General features: G+C 34.0%; 1 protein-coding gene across 1 annotated transcript in view; it reads left to right on the plus strand.

Annotated features, from left to right (window-relative positions):
• LOC143244981 (voltage-dependent calcium channel type A subunit alpha-1-like) overlaps window positions 1–22,446 on the plus strand; it is a 336,700-nt gene that overhangs the window by 307,766 nt on the left and 6,488 nt on the right. Inside the window, exons 38-46 of the mRNA XM_076490619.1 lie at window positions 20–147; window positions 476–572; window positions 3,474–3,582; window positions 6,137–6,241; window positions 7,884–7,993; window positions 9,354–9,395; window positions 9,793–9,950; window positions 11,552–11,669; window positions 19,532–19,609. Of these exons, the coding sequence (XP_076346734.1) occupies window positions 20–147; window positions 476–572; window positions 3,474–3,582; window positions 6,137–6,241; window positions 7,884–7,993; window positions 9,354–9,395; window positions 9,793–9,950; window positions 11,552–11,669; window positions 19,532–19,609 (945 nt within the window). The remainder of the gene's footprint in view (window positions 1–19; window positions 148–475; window positions 573–3,473; window positions 3,583–6,136; window positions 6,242–7,883; window positions 7,994–9,353; window positions 9,396–9,792; window positions 9,951–11,551; window positions 11,670–19,531; window positions 19,610–22,446) is intronic.

The following is a 22,446-nucleotide window of genomic DNA, read 5'->3' on the forward strand; positions in this document are numbered from 1 at the left end:
GAATTGTTCGTTTTTACAGATGCTTAATCTCTTCGTCGCCGTCATCATGGATAACTTTGATTATCTAACTAGAGACTCGTCTATCTTGGGCGCTCACCATCTCGACGAATTCATTCGAGTTTGGGCAGAATACGATCCTTGTGCAACGTGAGTTTCTTATATTATCTTTTAATAGAAAGATTGTTACTTACTCCAACACATTTATTCAAACGAATTAAACTCTTGTTTTCATACTAACGTCGTATAAAAACTATCCAGTGTTAGGATTTAGATTTTTTAATTTATAAAAATATTTTCTTAGGCTAACAGGTTGTTTCGTTTTGTGGGTATATTTACAAGCATAGCAAAAAGGGTTTCATTGTTTCTTCAAAAATTTAGACGGTCAATTGAAATTAATGGCCCTTTGCTGTTGGCAAAATTCCAAACTTTACAAACATACATCTGATTTAACACTTCCGAACAACATATTTTCCAGCGGCTGTATTCACTACACACAGATGTACGACATGCTCCGGAACATGGATCCTCCACTTGGTTTCGGCAACAAGTGCCCATATAGATTGGCATACAAAGTAAGTACATGCGTGGTCTATCAAAAACCATTTCTCATAATTAAGCAGTTTTGTTTTTATAGTTCTTTAAAATACCATGTACAGAGAATTTACACGCACAAATTATGTTAAACAAGTGCTTTGAAGAAATTTATGACTAAGTAACAAAGCTATGTATGGCTGACTACCGAACCTAATAAAAAGAAACTAAAGATAGAGATGGAAGTGGACATATCAGTTAATCCAACTAATGATCACATAGTGTACTCAGTCGTCTCGACTTTATATAGATAATAAACTTCCTGCATTACTGCCATTCTCACTTTGTCTATCGAAAGCTTGGTGATTTAATATAATCTCAACTTTCATCATCATACGTTTCATTTAGTTAACTGCTAAATACTGCTTTTATGACTACTTTACAATATAATAACATCTTCCGATTGGAAATTTCGATTCTATTTGTTTTGCCACTGATGAAGTCAGTAATGTAGGGATTTTATTCTTCATGTAAAGTAGAGACGACCTTAACCCCCTCTGTGATCATAACCTGGATTTTATCTACTTCCATCCCTATCGTGTTCGGCTCCTTTTTTTTTTCAAGTTCTGTAGCCAACTCTACATGGTATTGTTTATTTAGCGATCACTTTTCCCTTGTACTTGTTTGATTATTTTAATATGATGAAATACGTGGGTTATTATGTTGTAGAATGTATTTTAAAACATTATAATAATGAATAATAATGAAATAGGTAGTTATAGATCGTGAAGACTGTTTTGTTCTATCAAATGATAAAATTTTAGTTTACTGCTAGAACTGGGTAAGCGTTAGGCCTTTTTAAGAAAGATAATAATGAACAAAAGTAAGAAGTATCGTTTTTGGCTATTCGCCGCTTTTCGACTTTGAGACGCTCTGAATATCTGAAAAGCGGCATATATAGTGGAGATATACTGGCAATCAGAAATTAGATATGAATAAATAGATGGTACAGTTGCTATAATAGAACATTCATACGACTTTTATATTGCTTAAATACTGGCGTCCGTGCCATCTCTACATAAAATGCTAGTGCCATTCCGATAATGTTAGCTGGAAAGATAACAGTAAATCAGAATATTTCGTACAGTGAAGATGGATACAAATTTATATTTTTTTATCAAATATTTTAATTCCTTGTTTTACGCGTATCGTTAACTCAAAAATAAAGAAGGAACTCGGGCACCTTGAATAGATATTTTTATCCATTAATGAAGACACTTGCTGTCGACCATTTAATATCTGGTTCGAGTTCCCTCGGTGGATTCAGCAGACAGCCCGATGTGGCTTTGCTATAAGAAAACACACACACACACTCATTTAATGCCTGAATACGTATTTTTATTCAACATATAAGGTTATAGTTAACTTGCTTTTAAGACTATTGATTTGATTGAAACCTTGTAGTGTGAAATCAAGGATCGGGGATTCGCCGCTTCAAGAACGAGTCTCCGCACTTTGGTGCCGTGCGCGCTTTATAATATAAAAGTCGTAGTCAAGTCCGCGACGTGCTTGGTTGGCCATAGATTTTTTTGGTGGTGATAGTAATTTTCGAAGATTTGATCAATCCAAGCTAAAGATTCCTGGTTCCACATCGGTTCCTATGAGAATGTTGTCAGTAGCGCTTCAAAGAAGTGGCATATAATTTAACCAATCAACCTATTAATAAGTTGAACTGCTCTCACGTTACCCAATACACTGATGATAAACTACAAATACCTTATCTAGCACTACCATGAAAAGTAACTTAGTATATCTGAAAATCTCAGACTATCAATCTAAATACCTACCACTTCATATTATTTAACATTTGTATGGCATGTCTCCTGCTGGAACATGCGGTAAGTCTTCGGATTTACAACACTAAAATCAGGGGTTCAAATCCCCTCGGTGGATACAGCAGATAGCCCGATGTGGCTTTGCTATAGGACAAACACACACTGTAGTACATATAATCATATAGAAGACATACAAATACTAGAAATAAACGACCTTTTATAACACCGAAATGGACTTTTTTATTTAAGTAGACACTCAACGTTTGGCTCTGCATGGCCAGGTGGTTAAAGCACTCGCCTCGTAATCCGAGGGTCGCGAGTTCGAATTCCCCTCACACCAAACATGCTAGCCCTTTTCAGCTGTGGGAGCTTTATAATTTGACGGTCAGTCCCACTGTTCGTTCCCCAAGAGTTGGCTGTGAGTGATGATGACTATCTGCCTTCCCTCTAGCCTTACACTGCTAAATTATGGACGGCTGGCGCAGATAGCCCTTGTGTAGCTTTGCGCGAAATTCAAACCAAACCACTCAACGTTTCGTTTTACAGCTTCTTTTGTGTTTTAACAAACGCTTTTGAGTCAGATGAACTGCTGTGTTTAAATTTCAAAGTTTCTGACTTAAAGCGTTTTGTGTGTATGCTCAAAGTGTTTTAGTTTTATTTTAACCAGACACACATAGTTATGCAAGAAGACGTAGATAACAGATTATTTTGGAATTGGTAAAAAAAAAATCATTAACTTTGATAATAATTGGAACACTGTTCAAGTAGTCAACTTCTATTTAGTATAATCACAAATTGAGCAAAAAATTAATAAATGATATGTCTGATTTTACGAACTAGATTGGTTTGAAAAATGTATACTTCGAGCGACGGTATGGTAATTAAAAAAGACTGGTTTGTAGATTTAACATTCACCACGTGACTAAGTCAATCCAATAACAGTAATAATGTTATAAAAGTAATGTCTGAAAATTATCAATTTTTTTTGTTCATGAATTTTCTAAAATTTCAAGGCTAGAAGTTTTTTGTACGCTGGTTTTGTTTAGCCTTTTCTGGTCACTCCTGCTAGTGATTTTGTTAAAGTAATTTCCACTTTATTTGCTACAGAAATTAATCCGTATGAACATGCCTATATCTGAAGGTGTTGGAACGGTTAATTTCACAACGACCCTGTTTGCTTTGATTCGTGAAAATCTTAGCATAAAAATGAGGCCCGGTAAGTAAATAGTAACTTAACATATGTTGTGTAGTTTTGTGTTTAAAAACACATTAAAGTTTGATGTTAATAAAGAGTTAAAATAGCACACTACTTATATTTTCCTGGTAAGCTGAGAAACAATGAATTATAAACAACTTAAATACGAATTTACCGTAAACCTTTTCCAGAATACTACTTAATAATTCAATATTTACTTGAACTTATTGCGAAAGAAATACATAATTTCTAACATTTATTAGCATTCTTTATCGTAAGTGATTGGATTGATCTGTTTTCCTCATGGAGTATGTTGCTTCAAAAATGAACCGCATCATTGTGCTTGCAAATCGTTGTTTGTCGGTTTACAGTAATTTCTTGTGTTAATAAAATTTATGATGACGAGAAACCCATTGAAGTATAAATGTATTCTAAACAATGTTAACCTGAATAATACCCATAAAAGTCGAAACATTGTTCTGTAATTTATTTTAAATAAAGCTTTAATACCCATACCCAGCCGTCTTTAGAATACATGTTGCGTTAATAAGAGTTAAAAAGAACCGTATGCCCATAATACATTTTAGCTGGTTATTTAACAGTGTTATGAGATTGTGTTTTATTTATTTGTTTGAAAAATATACTCTTCAAAAAAAGAAACGCAAAAGGCAAAATATGAGACAAATTGTTAACAAGTTTATTCCGGGTAGTTCTGTATGACATGTGTAAAACTTTGCACATTCACTGCTGAACATCCAAAGTCTGTAAAGGCGAAGTCCACGCTCACTAGGTGAAGTTTAACGTCACTCAACGTCAATAACAAGTATGCCCTCCGTGAGCATCAATAACTGCTTGACATCTCCTGCCCATGGAAGCGATGAGATGACGAATCACATCCTGTGGAATGACTGTCCCCTCAGCCTGCAAAGCTGCTGCAAGCTGAGGTAGAGTCTGCAGTTGAGGTTGTCGCCGTCGCAGACGTCGGTCCAACTCGTCCCAAAGATGTTCGATGGGGTTTAAATCTGGTGATCTGGAGGGCCAGGGAAGAACGTTGATCTTGTGGTGTCTTAAGAAGACAGTGATGAGTCGGGCTGTGTGAGGACGGGCGTTGTCATGTTGAAAAACGTCGTTGACGTTCACCATGATGGGTTGCACATGGGGCCTAAGAATCTCGTAGACGGTTGCGTACGGTCTGATTGGAAATCCAACGCAGCCCTGGTATGGTTGAGGCAGTAGACGTCGCAGTGGTGGTCCCATCCCGAAGGTGACGTAACCGGATGTAGCGATCTTGTGCAGGCGTGGTCACACGAGGTCTGCCAGATCGTGGACGGTCACGAGTTGATCCATGTTGTTGGTGACGATTCCATAGCCTTGTGATGGTGCTTGGGTGGACATTCACAGCTCTGGCAACATCTGATCGAGATTCGCCTGCTTCCAAGCGACCAATGGCGTTGTTGCGTTGTGCTTCAGTTAGTCTTGGCGTAACTGTATTGCGTGTCGGTGGCTTAACACTGAGCTATGGAAACCGAGAACCCGTCACTTTTATAGGAATTTTGCACATGTTGCACTTGCAGAACATGCAGATCTCTCAAACAAATTTATTGAACACAAATGCGTTTTGGCGAAAAATCCGATGTTTTCCTCTGTTTTCAAAGTGCACAACTTTTATTGTCATTTTGGTCTGACAATCAGTGCCTTAACACATGTAACATCACATACTCTGAGCTTGTAACGTTATTACATATATTTCTCTTTAAAATAACAAAAATATCCCTTTTGCGTTTCTTGTTTTGAAGAGTATAGTTGATAACTTGTAAATATCGCGAGTTCTCATCAAACGTATTTCAGCATTTCGAAAACTAAATCCATCTATTACCTGTTTATGTGTCCGGGTGAAATACATATGGAAATGCTTAGTTTGTAAGAAGAGTTTTTTACACACTACAAAAACATTGTGCACATAGTATGAACAATAATAAAAACTTTTCAGCAAGTTGTACGTGCAAGAGGAGACATGAACTTGGATCATATAATGTATGATATCTTGGAACAAAAACTAGAGATGAAGATCAAAGCTTTCATCTATTGAATTTTGAGTAAATAACATACAGAATCTAATACAAACACTCTTGAGGCCGAATGCAAGTTATCCAAGGTTCGAAATATGACATGCTTCTGAACGCGCTACATACTTTCAACTTTGAATGAGTAATAAATGTAACAGTCAGTCAACTATTTGATTAAGAGTTGTTGCGTAGTGGTAGATGTTGCTACATGTTTGGTCACAAATTATAAATTAAGGTTAACGATGCCCTAGCCCAAAGGATGCTTGAGCTAGGCGCTTAGCTTATGTATTGCATAAGATGCCGTTTAGTAAAATACCAAACTGTTTGTCTTGGGGTAACGCTTCTAAAATATAATCAGTGTTAATGACAATATATTTCCTTTAAAACTAGGTCTGTATGTATTATAATCTCACTCAACTGATATTTTTAGTGCAATGTGCAGATATTAATTTCTCTCCTTCATTAGAACTTCAGTTATTTATGTTGTCATTTTCTTGTCATATGTTTAGCTGACGAAATGGACTTGGCAGACAGAGAACTTAGAGAAACAATTCGAAAAATATGGCCTTTTCAAGCAAAGAAACTACTTGTTAAGATTTTACCACAAGATGATGGTAGGCTTTGTTAAAATATATTTCCTTATCACCCAAGAAAAGGCCATTAAATATTAGATGCCGGCTCATTTTAGAACGTTGATTAATTTTAACAGTTTTATTTCTATGTGACCGCACAGTTGATGTTTTGATAATTTATCAGCATGTAGTGAAAAATTATTACAGAGTATAATGAGTCCAAGTTAAAAAGGAACAATTCAAATAATAGTTCATTTTAACATCGCATATTTTTTTTATTCGAGCAACAGTTATTTTTAGTAGATGCACTTACGAATTTACGATAAACCTTTTTCACAATACGTAGTAATAATTCAATGATTATTTGAACTAATCAGGAAAAAATGCATAATATACCTAATATTTTTTTAGGATTTTTATCGTAAATTATTTTCATTTTTTATTTACTAATATTCTTGTCTGCTATTTTCTGTAGCTTTTTACCTGCGGTGTCTCTTTTCGTTGTCACCCATCTTCTTGACTTTTGTTATATTCAGTTTCTTTCCTCGACGTCTTATTTCTAATGTGTTATTTTTTCTGTTTAGCCTATTGCTTCACACATGTTCTCTCAGTATTGTATTACGGCCCGACATGGCCAAGCGTGTTAAGGCGTGCGACTCGTAATCTGAGGGTCGCGGGTTCGCATCCCCGTCGCGCCAAACATGTTCGTCCTTTCAGCCGTGGGGGCGTTATAAAGTTAAGGTCAATCCCACTATTCGTTAATAAAAGAGTAGCCCAAGATTTGGCGGTGGATGGTGATGACTAACTGTCTTTCAAATTCAAAAACAAACCCAACCAAAAGGTAATCAGATTCTTGATCACTCTAGATATAGAGATGCCAACCATTACGATTTTGGTGTATACATTACGACTATACGCTCATACAGACAAATATTACGACTTGTTTCAACTCCCAAATTATTATATATTATATAGGCCTATACAATAAAGTGATAAATTGTTCCCCTAGGGCTTGAAAAGGGTGAAAAGAAAATTTCTAGTGAGATACAAATAAATGTTGATAATAAATAAAAGACATAGCCCAAATGGCTACTTGCGATAATCATGTTTGTGCTTGAAATAATAAAAAATATTTGTATCTCCAACGTCTACCAATAGTTTGAGTGTACTTCTCCATATGTGGGGGAATCCATAGTTACGTCATCAGTGCTTGTCAGCCAATCAGCGCTCGCGTAGATGGGTATTTCTCGTGTTCTAAGCGGCATAGAAACCCCAATGCGATCGTTCACAAGATGGAAAAAAAGAGGCCTCGTTCACCAGATTGTCTTGTTTCTGGCAAATCTAAAAGGACTAAAACTGTGAAAGGGTTCTGCCTACAATCATTACGCTCAGTCATTTGAAATATTTGGCATCTTTGTAGGTATGAGAATGATTTCTGAGTTTCTTTATGTGAATGTGACAGAGTGAAGGTATGCAGTCTTTCTTACTGATCTTGTTTTATATCTACATTAGATTCCACTTTTCCATTATTCCTTTTCCTCTTACTAGCTTTTTTATTATTTGCATTCGTTTTAATTACACCTCATGTAATTGCTAACTACGTTTTTCTCTTTAATATCTAAATTTATAATTTTTAAATTTCAACTCTGTCTCATTCGTGAATCATTGCTCTCTGACTAATCAGTTCTCCGGGAAGGAAACCTTACAGTTGGGAAGATATATGCTGGTTTACTGATTCTAGAGAACTGGAAAACCACACGATTTGGACAATTACCAACTGAAGAAAACCTCTCAGTAAGTAGCGATTTAAACGATAACTGTATTGAATTTAGTGATTTGATATATAATGAGCCAATAGTATCTCAAATTTAGATTTGAAATATTGTGCATGTACTTTTACCCAAATGAAATACACCCACGAATTTAGATTTGTTTGATAGCTTCCCGTATTCCTATAATTAAATGAATTGTAGGTCACTAATTTGATTTCTGTTTTTCTCCTAATTATTACAATAGCCGAAAAGTATCATAATTGTTTATTTACCGTTGTCAATATTATGGTACCTTTTTGCGTTAGATGCCTCTTTTGTTGTTGTTGCGTTTAAAATATGAATACTTCTCTTTAGTGATTGATTTGCATAGAAAAATTATGATTTTATTTCCGAAAAAAAATTGTTTATTTCTCGGATAACATTAAACTATCTTTTAAAAAAATCATTATATTCGACGTTCATACTTATATCTTCCTGTCTATTTGAAGTATAACTTGATTATAGAAAGTTTATTCTTCTGTAAAGTACGTACGACCAAAATTAAATCATTATATAAAAAAACCAATATAACTCGAACCCTTCCTCGGACTATTGTGTTACTTATGTTTAGGATATCACATGTTAACTTTAAATTATATAAGTGATTTGTCTTCAAAAATTAGTTGTTACTCTGTCACGATCGCTAGAGGGCTTGATTTTTCTTCTCTTTCGCCAAGTTTTTATAACTTTCGAACATTTAACTGAAAACCTAATAGTTTTTTATAACATAAAACTTCCTTTAAGTACAACTTCCTAGTGTTATAAGACGCAGCATAGAGCAAGCTTATTAAACTTAAGGCAGGGTGTTCGGAAAGTCGCTGTGCACTTATATATTTATTAACAGACATGTTTCAATATAGAATACAGGAGGTAAATATAAATGGCAGTTATAAACAATGTTGAAAGTGACCCCCCGTTGGCATCAATACAGGCTTGGATTCTTCTTATTTTGTTTCTAAACACCGCTATCAGTTGCTGCTAATAATTCTGTCAAAACTAAAAAAAAAAAATAATGTCTTCAATGGCTCTGAAGTGAGCTTTGAGGGCTTGTAAGGCCCAAGTTCAGGGTTCAATCCCTGTGATGGTCTCGGTGCTTCTAGCTCATTTTGCAGCTATGTGCTTAGTAACGAAAAAATACAGCAATGACCCAACAAGTTTTGGAAATTATTATTTGAATTATTTATTTGTTACTTCAGTTATTTATTTGTTATTTCAGTTATTTATTTGAGAACTGACTAACGTTAGTACTTCCTCTGTTACTCAGGTATTCTGTGTTTTGTTGAAAATTGCCGTCGACCTGTAAGTATTTGTGTGTGATTATTGTATGATTGTTCTGTTCACAGGAGGAAAATGCCCCATCTACTAATTCTCAGGCTGACTCATCGGTAATTTCTTATATTTTACTCTTTCTATTTATCTTTCTCGTATGTTTTTTTTTTCATTGTTTAGAATTTTATCTGAAATTCTAAAAACGTCAACCGTATTTTATTATTTTGAAATTTGAGCATGTATGTCGTTTTGTCGTAAATTTTGTAATAATTTTTTCATAATTATATTAAAATCTAATAACAAAAGCGGAATACCATTCTTCAGATTACATGTTTGAAACCTGTGCGGATTAGTTGCATTCAATCCCGTGTTCTTTCATTTCATGTCGTCTTGTTTTAAAACTACTTTATTCATTCTTATATATACAATTAGCCTTAACTAAATAATACACAATATGAAGATATTTCGGTCCAAACTTACGTATAGTAATGATGATAATGTTACAAAATTTAGCGACCGTCCTTGCTACGTCGCCTAATGGGCGCAGTCAGAAACCCGAATTCACGAGCTGCTAGTCACGAAACTCTTAATCAGGATGAAGATCATTACGAAGATGCTGAGAGCCGATCTGTTCGATCTCGACCTGGGTCGTTCCGCAACTCGAGACTCAGGTGATAGTTTTTTTTTTCATTTTTTGTTCTTTTTTTTTTAGTCAGAAGGGGCTAATTATAAGTGTAACACCTTCCACAGTTTTAAAAAAAATCAGCTAATAAATAAGTTATTATTCGTCTTAATCTTCAGTACGGAAATCGCTACCTTTAAGTTATTTAATTACATGTATTTTTATTTTTTAAAACTATTTCATCATTTAAAAACTACAGTAAGTGTTACTTTTTAATCAATTTTCAGTGGTTAATTCACCGTAGCTAAGGAAGTCTATTTTCCTCTCACACCATGTAAACAGTGATGGACACGCCCCAGATTTTATCTGAGGTATAACTGTTAAAACTTTTATCAGATTTATTGTCAACTAGACAAATTAATAGAGACATTAATTAGGTAGTCATAAAAATATATTTTTGATAATTTTATGTCGTTTTGAAAGAGGTAATTTTGAAGGAACTCAAAAGAAGTATAGTGTTGTTAGCCAAAGAATTCGTCCCCCGCTGGTACAATGGTAAATCTATGGATTTACAACGCTAAAATCAGAGGTTCGATTCCCCTCGGTGGACTCAGCAGATAGCCGAATGTAGCTTTTCTATAAGAAAAACAAACACATAAGCCAAAGAATTAATTTTTCCGGATAAATGGAAAAAATATTAGCTTTCTTGAATAAACTCAAATGTAATAGCCAAACTGTAAAAAAATAAAATAAAAAAGTAAAAATTATTGGCCAAACTTAAAATAATTAATTTTTCTGGGTGAACTGGCATATTATAGTTTTAGTATAGTGTTAAACACTTGGAATCGTTAATGTCGTTAAAAACAAGCACTTCACATTTCATTGTATCCTTGTGGTTGAGGTTGTAGGTGTTGAACTTGCTTGTTATCACGCTAACATTTACCAGATTACTTTGCATACTTGTGGTCAAGCGAAGTTACTCGTTTTTCTAATGGGCGTTTACGATGGAGAGAATGATTTTTAAAACACTAACTTAACACTCCTACGAAAAGATGTTTCTAGTCCTGATTTCTCCAAGCCCGTTCCCCTGGCTGTGGTTTCGCTAGATAGTAGATAGGGACAGTGGGAATCTCGTTAATCCATTCATTAATGGATTTAAATGGCAATTTCATTTAAATACAAAATTATTAGCCTAATATTAATAACCTTTCAAGTTGCTCTGGGGCCTGTTAGGCCCCACGTTTCGTAGGAGTGTTAAAGCAAAACAAAAACGAAACTAAATTCCTCTCTTTCGGACGCAGATTGTAATTATTGTTACTAACTGTTTGTGTACAGTGGCGGATTTAAGGTTGTGTGGGTCCAAGGGCTAATAATTTTTGTAGACCACACATCTCATATAATTTTACATAGAATTAAATTATCAATGAGGCCCCCATTAAGACCACGGAACCTGAAACTGAGCCCCCTCCAACCCATACCTAAATACGCCGCTGGTTGTGTGTGATTATTCAGTGATCGTAATTTTGGAAATTCGCATGATAACAGTACACAGAAATGTAGTCAAGATATTAATGATCCACATCATCTTACATTCAAAGCTTTCAACTTATATCGCTGTTTTTATTTTTTCTTCTTCCTCTTTCCAAGTAGCATCGACAAAATTCTAGATACCCCTGAACGGACGTGGCAGCGGTCTTTCAGCTTCCTTCGTCGGGGAAGTAGCCGGAGAAAGCGTAACAGCGGAGAGAGCGAACCTCCCGGATCGCAGGTCGGGTTCAACAATCCTGTTGGCAGAAATCAGGGTGCATGGTTTTGTATACTGAACTTAAGCTTACCTCACGGGTTCACATCTTTCCTAGCATGGCTGACGCGAAGCCGCATGTATAACAAATTTTCTTGCATGTAAACTTCAGAGACTGTTCCTAAAGCACCTATCTCTAAAATACACGTGTGGTTTTGTAAACTAACATGGTTGGAGACTAGCATCACTTTTTTTTTTCACGTAAGACTTGTAAAAGTGCTGTAGAACAAATAACTCATCTATTTGTTTGTATCAGAAGTGTTACTGTGTTTATAAAGTTCGTGTAGTATGTATGTTTACTTAAATATACACTACCTTTTTGTGAAATAGTAACTTAAGGTAAAGTAGCATGTTCTACCTTTGTCACAAGTTAGAACGACATTTATATTTCTCTTAAAATAAGTGAATAATTTCGGATTAGTGTGGTAAATTACATTTTAAATACTTTACCCTCAAATTGTTTCGATGTTATTGACCTAATCATCTGATTCTTAGGATATCATTTTTTGTTTGATCTACCGTCTTTAACATATGAAAAATTATGGACAATATTTGATATAAATGATAAGATACGAGAATAAGTGTCTGGTCTTACAGCCGCAGATGACTCTGGTTGTCTGCTGTTTCTCTGCAATATACTTTCCACTGCATGAGGCCCGGCATGGCCAGCTGGTTAAGGCACTCGACTCGTAATCTGAGGTCGCGAGTTCGAATTCCCGTCACACAAAACATGATCGCCCTTTCGGCCATGTGGGCTTTCTAAAGTGCGGTTAATCTCACTATTCGTTTGTAAAAGAGTAGCCCAAGAGTTGGCGGTGGGTAGTGATAACTAACTGCTTTCCCTCTAGTCTTAAACTGCTAAATTAGGGACGGCTAGCGCAAATAGCTCTCGTGTAGCTTTGCGCGAAATTCAAAACAAACCAAACCACTGCATGAATCTTTTGTGCAAAACATGAAGATTCGTGTTGCCTTCCTCCTTGATATAAACTTTTCAAAATCCATCAGCGATATGGGACGAGACGAGACGAGACCCAATTTTAGGAGCCTAAAATACATAAGTCAAGTTTTAGCATAAATTATGTTTATATCACGCTGTTGGATGCTGTGTTTTTGGTGGAACCATACTTTACTACCATCAAATCTGTACAAAGATGATAATTTGTCACAGTATAGATGTGTCATCATATCAGGCTAATAATATGCAAAGCTTATGTTGGTGTTTATCTTAATATAAATCAACTGGAAAAGCTTTCGTGGTAGGCTTTGTATACCATATTTGAAATATCTATTACTGGTAGGAAAATAATAAACTACTTTGGATTTATTGCAGAAATATAAGTAAAGATCTGATGTTGTTTCTGTCAGTCTGTGTCTGTGTGAGGTATCTTCTCTACAGTTTTAAGAAAGATTTCTACGCCAGCCACCATGACACTGCTGTGTGTTTAGGTTACTGGAAGTGAGAAGGCATTGAATTGTCTTCAACACTTCCGTTATGTGACGGGTTGTCGGTCGTGAAGTAGTCTATGGAGATCGAGCCTTTATTTGTAGAGACGATTCAAATATGCGGATATACCATTATTTCAAACTCCAAAATTTTATGCCTTACATACGTTAATAATCGCGGAGTTAAAACCTCCCCGACTCTCCACCTGCAAGAAAGAGCCACAAACACATCCAATCTCCACACTTAAGCTGAATTTTAACAAAAGGATCAGGACCTTTGACCTGTATTGCCCGAAACTATGAGAATAACTAGGATCAAGATGGTTGGTTAGATGGACACATTTTTACTACAAATTGTGAAAAGCACATTATATATACGTATTTCATAGCGTAATGTGTTGAGGCATATACAGGGTGTTCGGAAAGTCACTGTGCAGTTATATATGTATATGATTACAAAACTGCACAGTGACTTTCCGAACACCCTGTATAATAGTATATTTGATTTAGCTCTTGTTATTTTAATATAACTATACTGATTCACATTTGACATTTTTCATGCATTATAAAACATGACGTGAGTTTCTTTAACATACGTGTTTAAGTGTGATAGGATTTCAAGTGAGTTACGAAACAAAGACGTATTGAAATTTTCGTTTCAACGTGACGTGACGATAATGATTTTTATAACGTTCGTTATTTCTGTTGGATCCACACGTGATCCTTGTCGTATCTTGTGAAGATCTAATTGACCAAAATATATCATGAAGCAGTAGATAACATGCTTTGTACAGTAATACAATACCCGATGAAAGGAAAAGAACCACAAAATTATCATTTCCTTCGCAATCAAATCAGGAGGAATACTATAGACAAGTTACGAGACTTCAATATACACTGACTGATTGTAAAACTCCTAATTCCGTTTTCTGATCAAGTAAAACCTATGTATTTTTGAAATCTCCACTTTTCAGATTAATCTGGAATCTTGGTTTTGTGTCACAAGTAACGCATCACTTACAGAGCACCAATTTGAAAAGGGTTAGCGTCATTTGGAATTTGTTTCATGTTGAACCCTACCCAGTGAACATATAACTTCCAAAATCATGAGATTATAGGATAAAGGGCAAAACATTTCATTTATTGAATGATATACAAATAATGACACATTTCGTTTATTATACCTGCATTTATTGTTCGTTTTGTTATAGCTTTAAAAAACTTACAATGCGTTGGTCCTTCAAACCAAATCTTTAAAAGATAACCATTAGTCTGATGTCAGTAAATCTTGTATTCGCACTTTGTCACTGAATATAAGCATTAAGTGGACCAGCAGAAGCGCCGCCCCGGGCGACTGTTTGTTCAATTATGGTATTAATACCTCATTGAATAAAATTTAGATAAAATACTGCACGGATTTGTGGCCTTAGTCAGTGCATTAAAACAGTTCAATGTACAGAGCCAAAGATTTTCATGTACTTTACTGATATAAGCTGTAATATATTAAAAGTGGTACCATTTATTGAAAAAAAAAGGTTTTTTCAGAACTTTAGTTTTTTAGTACTGCAGCTAAAACATACATCAATAAAATGTAATAGTCCTCGCATACAGTCATTGTGAAAGTCGTGTTCTTGCAGTGAGGAAAGAACCTGAAATTTGTGTTCCACTATAAAGAAATGGTTCTTGCACATACCAGAGTCATTTTTTTTCTGATTGTCTGAATGTCAAATACCAAAAGTGTAAAATTTTTGTTTGTGACACCGTTCAATAAATATAACAGGAGTTTTGGTCACATACATAGATACTGACATACATGCTGTGTTCATTATAGTAAGATGTGTGCGTGAAGAGTAGTTACGCCAGATATAAATTTATAATTTTTATTTGATTTTTTTCGAGACAGTAACATGTATTCAAATGATAAATATGCTGGGCCTTTTGAATACGTCGAACAATTCTCCATATTTGTTCAGCTTTTCAGAATTTATTTAGAAATTCAATCCGTATTGCAGAATAGCTCCGTTGAAGCTGTAATAGATCGTATAGTATTGAAAAGTATTTTTTATATTATAGTGCATGACCGAAAACAATAAAGATCTTAGGGACAAGATAGAAGAAATGAAATTAGTAATGATAAGCGGGTAACACGAGCGAAAACATCTTTTACATTTAATATTGCTCAGTGAGAAGTCTCCTTTCTTGTTCGTCCAAAGTGGACATTTACATTTTTTTAATAATTTAAATATTTATAAAAAAATTATATTAACGTCGCCGTTAAATTATGAAAATTTGTCTGTCTAATGTTTGAAACAATGGATTCAAAAATATGTAATAATGATCTGATATTTATTGATTGATTTATAATTTTTTTAGTATATATATTATCTATTATCTATAGACTAAGTCTACTGGGAAGCACTAGTGAATGATGGAAAAAGTGCACTTAAGTTCAACTGTATTTAATTGAAAATTACAATTTATTGTATAGAATATGCGCAGTCGTAACTCTTTGCACTCCTGCCATCGTTAAGGCATTTTCAATGGAAAGCATGTTAATGGTAACTTGGGAAAAAATGTATTGCATGAGTTCGGCACATTGTTGATATGAAAGAGAAGTGTGACAGGATTTTGTTTACATCTTTTATTTAGAACTCTGTTTAGTTTAGTTCTCCTTTCTTTTGTCTGTGTGTTTTTTTTCGGTTTAGGTTTCTTTATGCAAAACACTTGAGTAAGATTGGAGAGCGCCGCAGGGTACGTCGATTACACGTTTTTTTTTTTTTTTTATTTGTCCTGTACCGTGTTATGATAAGTTAGTTAACCAAATATATCATTATAAATTCAATTTCATCGAAGATAAAATTACCTAAGTGAGATACACCCTTAGCTACATAGATGCACAACGAAAACAATCGAATGACATACATTTTTACACAGGTATTCTCCCAAAACTGCAATATATATAAAATAGTCGTATCGCAACTCTGTCCAGTGGCATAGAGGTATGTTTTCTCTTCTAAACATACACTATTTCAGATAAGTATGACAAATTTCAAATACACAAAGCCTACCTAACATTTTTTTTCACAAATTTTCATTTAATATCTGATTTACGCATGTTTTGATGAGATCGCAAACAACAGACGTATTTTCTTGCTAATCTTTCAAACTTTCTATCTTTCCTTCATCAACAGAGAAACCGTTAATAACCCCTGTGGTATCCTGATGAATATTATTCGAGAAATTGTCACAGTAGGCCCTAAGTCGGCTCTTCAGGGACCTTCGTTCACATTGACGACATTACTATTTTAACAATACTACTGTACTCTATAGGAAGCATAAATTTTATTTCTTGAGATGAGTAAGGAAGATAAAAAATGTGATGGACATAATGTGTCATTAACAAAAATCACATAGTTTAATTTTCATACTCCTTTTAATTTGACCATTTCGTATTTCAAGAGTGGAGAAGCATTGGAAATCAAGAGACCAGTGATTTGTGAAAAACGAAAGCAAGGTCTTAAAACCGAAATGTAGTCCTCAATATCCTCCGCATCAATTGAATTTTATGCAGGATTAAAGTAATCTATGAGCCCTTTTTAGTAGCTGTATTTTTGTGTGTCACCAATACAAAGTTTAGGGCGCACGTATACTCGATTCAATTTATTACTCATCAGATTCTCTACCATGCTACCCTCAAATTGAAATTATTTTAGGTAGGATTAGAGTTAATTAATTTATGAGACCTGGGGCGTGATCAAATGCATCAATCGAAAGGGTTTGTCCTCCCGAGTCCAAAACTGTAATTAGATCTCAAATTGTTCATGAGATGACGGAGCTATTAACTAAACGTTTGTACTTGGGGTAAGGAGAATAGAGCCATTCTTTTAGCCACTATGCCGCGGCTAAAATTCATCTTCATTTTAAGGATTTATATCAACAATGTCACGCATATTTATTAAGGATGCTTTAACAGCTTTATACATTTAAATTGTAATTTTCGAATATGATGTATACATAAATAAAGATAATACGTTTCACATAAAGTCTACAATAATATTCATACACATGAGACCTTTATTACAGGATTGTACTTGCTTATGATCAGTTTTAAACAATAGCACCGAAATTTAGAGCATAAAATGTGCCGTCTTAGTTTTAAATTATGTCTCTATTCAAGCATACTTTGCATCTTGGCAATAGTCTTGCAGCGTATTTTTCAATGCAGAAAGTTCTGTCGTGAGGTTGTCATGTCCAAAGCATACCATATCTTTCTAGTTTCTTTCCATAGTCCATATGCTGTACGAGAAATACATATTATTATAACCTGTTTCAACAGTATGATTGTACAAACGTTCATAGGTGATTTAACAAGTATATATATATATATATATATGTATATATATATAAATGTGTGTGTATGTAAACAGCATGAATATTCATTTTATTCTTCAGCTGCTTGAAATATTCGATGGTTAAACAGGAAGCCTTATCTTGGTGAACTAGTACTCTGTTGGCCTCATTTCCAAATAGAGATTTTTCTTCCTTCTTGAAGGTATTGCTTACTGTTGCCTAGTTTATGTGGTTGGCTTTTATCATTGACCTTTATGTTCATGAATTCTCACATGTCACATGTGGCTTGCTACAGCTTGGGTACGACTTGTAATAGATTTTTTTCTAGATATACTAGTGTCCAAGTTGATCCATATTCCTTTATTTTCCAATGCCATGATATACAAGATATATCCTCATTTTGCAAATTCTATATCCGTAATCTGAGCAGAACTTTGTGATATGAGATTTATAAATATTTTGCGTCAATTTTTCGATAGCATCACACTACCAACAAAACGCCAAACATTGTCAAAGTGTAGAACAAATACATCTGTTTTACTTTATACTGGTAGTGATTGTCATGTATCTTACTAATTTTCATATTCAAAACCTTTTTAATGTAGGATACTCAACCCTTTAAGTGTAACAGTTCTAGCTTGGTAAAGATTGTTGGGCTCATTTTGGCCAACTGGTCAAGGCACACGATTCGTAAACTGAGGGTCACAGGCTAGAATCCCCGTCACACCAAACATGCTCGTCCTTTCATCCGTGGGACGTTATAATGTGACGGTTAATCCCACTATTCGTTGGTAAAAGAGTAGCCCAAGAGTTGGCGGTGGGTGATGACGGCTAGCGCAAATAGCCCTCGTGTAGCTTTGCGCGAAGTTCAAACCAAAGATTGTTTTTCGTATCTATCTACATAGTGTAATATCTGCTCTGAAATTAATACTTAAATACACAGTGTCAACCTAGTGTTAGCTCTAACTCTCATGCAGATTCGTCAAACAACTGAGAAAGAAAAATATATCGCAATTTGATCATTCCCTTTTCTACAAACTAATCTGGGTTTTCTTTGATTTATCACTGGATTGAAACCAAAGGTCTTAAGCATTCGTTGACAACTGGATGAATTTAACTCCAACATGTAACATGAATCACATGTTACCACTGCTAATCATCTTTATAAGCGTTAACAAGGTTGATAATACCTCTGATTTCATGTTAACGACATTTCTCCACAAGATTGATATCACATATCTCTTGCTGCACTTTGATATACATATCATCAGTTTGTCTTCAACAAATATTAAATCGTATGCTTCCTTCTTCACCGAATTGTACTCATTTACGTATCCAATGATAACACACCCTCCAAAGATAAGTATAATTGAATTTTAATTTTTCTGAGTATTTTTATATTATTACTAATTTTGTTCTTGACAAACAAAAGTTACTTATAATGTATTCCACCCTGAGATTTGCAACAAAAACTTTTTTACTGTAGATGGTGTTATTACGTGTGTAACATATCACAGGTGTTCACACTAGAATTTAAATCAAAACTGTAAACTCCAAATTCTGTCTCATCTTTTACATTTTACGCTCTTGTACACATAAAAAGAAAGGAACATTAGAAATAGAATAGGTATATTACTGATGAAATCTCTATACGGTATTAGTTATTGTAATATTTTTATTTTCACTTTAATTCCTGCATGATTATAAATAAAGCACTTCAATACAACTAAAGTGAATTTGCTCACATAAATATATTTTTTTATTAAGTGTGAATATTGTGAATCTTCTTTACGAATAAGTACAGTGGATTCAGAATTGCAAGAGCAACATTCCTGCAATTCTCAGCAATGTATTCTCACAATTTCCTGCTTTCATCTTGTATTGAGCACAGGTTTGCTGCTGGTTATGCATTTCTAGATGGTCATTTGGAGTGAAGTATCACTGTATACTTAGCTGGGTATTACTATACAAATGTCTTAAGTTTTGAGAAGAAGTAAAAATGTGTAACTATAAGAATTACTCTCGGGTGTAAACAGGGCATCGAAATGTTGGACGTGAACGTAACGGAACCACCACCAACAGATAATGCAGACGGGGAGCCAGGACCCGAGGAAGTGAGTGGGTGACCCTTGTAACTGTTCTGTGTTATCTACGCTCCTTGTGCTCTGTTTATTTAAAAATGTGACGTTCCTGTCTTATGTTGTTCTTTTGTTTCGTAAGCGCTTACTGACTGTTTCTTATTTGTATGGTTACATTAGTTGTGGATTATTCAAAGGTCAAACAGTGAGACATTCCAAACATTTCTGGAATATCTCATTTTATGTTTATATAACAAATATTTCAAAGACGATTTTCTTGGAAACATATTTTATTAGTAGATTTTGGTTTTAAAATTCGAGTTAGGTGACATAAAACAAAACTTCCTAAAGAAAACCAATGACAAGAACAACGTGGAGTATGTGTGATAAAAATCATGCAATGAGTAAGGTAAGCCTTCAGTTTTATGATAATTAATTAATATTTTATTAGTGTATTTGGGTTGTTTTAATACAGATAACAAAGTTACATCTTAAAACTCATTTACAAAATGAATCATTTTCCCACGTTAACTCTCAAATCATTGATTTATTATAGTTCACTCTCGGTATAGGTGTATATATTGAGTAATTTTTTTTGTTTTGCATCAAATTCAATGTAAAACAACTAACCGTACAGTGGATGAAATCACACATTTTCTCTGTAAAATACGTAACGGACCTCACCAGGAGACTGCTGAATTAATTCCATTTTTTTTCATTTTTGTGTAACTTGTATGTTATCAAGAGCATTGAAACTAATAAATTCATGAGAAATTTTGTGTACAAATGGTTTAGAAAACTTTTTAAACCTGAAAGATTTCTTAAGGTATATCTAAATATTACTTTTATAAAATATCCATAATCCTTTTATTAATTCTTAATAGTGATAATATATATCAAGTAGTAAACTGATCCGTTTAGTAAGTTTCGTATTTAAAAAGTTAAAACTTGATAACCTGTCTTTTTACTAAGTGTTCAGTTCAATACATTAATAAAAAAAAACGTTTAAGATGTTGTTCACATTTAGTTTATCATGTCATCAGTAACGAGTTTCCACAAAAGCTTATTAATTTATTGTCTGTAAGGTTTAAAAAATTATGTGCAAAGTCACTACAAACATAAAGTCTATAACTGACGTTTTATTGGTTAAAGCCATCGAAGCTAGCCGAAATTTTTTTGCCAAATATACAGGATTACTAATGAGACGTCTTTGTTCCAGTGGCTAGTGGGTTTCAGGTTAGCATATTGGTAGTTGAACGGAACCAGCAGAAAAGCGTTGTTAAAATTCAGTAACTATAGCTTTAGTTAGGTTTCAGTCATCATGATTCTACTTCAAAATTATTCGCTCTTCGTACTGAAAACTGAAGGGTGTTACTCTATTGTTTAAATTAAAAGTGTATGCTACGAAAATATTTAAGTATTCTCTCGAAGTTTATGTAAGTGAATAATCTTCATATATTACCATCCCATAAATGTAAATAAAAGTACTAATACCCTATTTGATATTGAATTTAATTTTACAAAAAAATTAAGAATTGGTTACAGTTCTCGTATTATACAGTAAGACATGATTACCCACTAACAACTCGCAAGTTGTTTACAATAATACATAATTCAGAGAAGTTGAAGTTGTACTGTAAAGAAAATAACCTTACCATCTACCAGTTCGACGTGTTTGATTATATATGTGTATATATAAGGGGTGACGCAAAAATCGCACACCATTGCAAATTTCGCTCACACTATGATATTTATTATGCTTCATTAAATTTTGTTCATAAATTGGGTGGAATCTCATTACCATTCCAGTAACTTGTGGAAAGGAATCTATTATAATATTGCAACGTGATATAAACGATGCACATTTAAAATAGAACGGTAAGGGGAAGACGTGTAAAAACGTAACAAACCAACCTAAGATGATGCGCAACTTGTTTATCATGCTAAACGTAAAATGTGAAAACTGATTACACATTCACACAATGATAAAACGTATTATAAATAATGAATAAAAATATAATGGAAATAAATAATATCACTCGGGGTTTTCTAACAGTTTTTTTTTTTTTTTTATGTAGAAGAAAAGCATGTGTGATGGAGGCAAGTATTTTTGTCCCTTGTTTGTAGTTGTGGACTTGGCCCTTGTGGTAAATTTGAGAAACAGCAGGTTACAAGGTCTAAGTAAAAACAAAACTGGATTATGCTTCTTAACACGCTATACAATTTCAGTTTTTGTGGGCGTTATAATTGTAATATAGTTAATCCCGCTATTCGGTTAAAACTAGCCACTGATCAATAGCTTTAAATTAGGAATGGCTGTACCTAATCTTAGGAGACCTATGTTTCTGTGTCAAAAATGTTGCTGTTCCGATTGAAAATACCCTTATTTATAAATTTTTAAAATGGCGCCTCTAGAGACTCTTCTTTTTATACATGATTAGTATGAGTGATCCTATACAAGCACATTGGTTTATTTCATTTATATTAGCGATCAATAAATATTGATCGTACAGATAGTTCATTTTATTTATTTTTGAATTATATATTTCGTTGGCATTAAAAAATTGTAATTACTGAGAATTATCCATGTGCAGAACGGCTTCTTTCCACAAACCGATTTATGTATACTATCACAAAAAAAAAACTAAATTGTAAAACTGATATTGTTGAATTAACTACCTCTTATTAAGCCTAACTATTTTAAAGTAAACTAATTATTCAAACCATTTAATATCAAAAACACGTATTTTTTAAGAAAACTATACGAAAAATGTTTTATTAATTTACTGACCACCTGCGATTAACGTATTTCATTCTTATAAATATAATTTTTTTATCTTGTCAGTTTTTTTACAGTATGAATTAAGAATTCG

This window comes from Tachypleus tridentatus, chromosome 2, assembly GCF_004210375.1.
Source record: "Tachypleus tridentatus isolate NWPU-2018 chromosome 2, ASM421037v1, whole genome shotgun sequence".
Taxonomy (NCBI): Eukaryota; Metazoa; Arthropoda; class Merostomata; order Xiphosura; family Limulidae; genus Tachypleus; species Tachypleus tridentatus.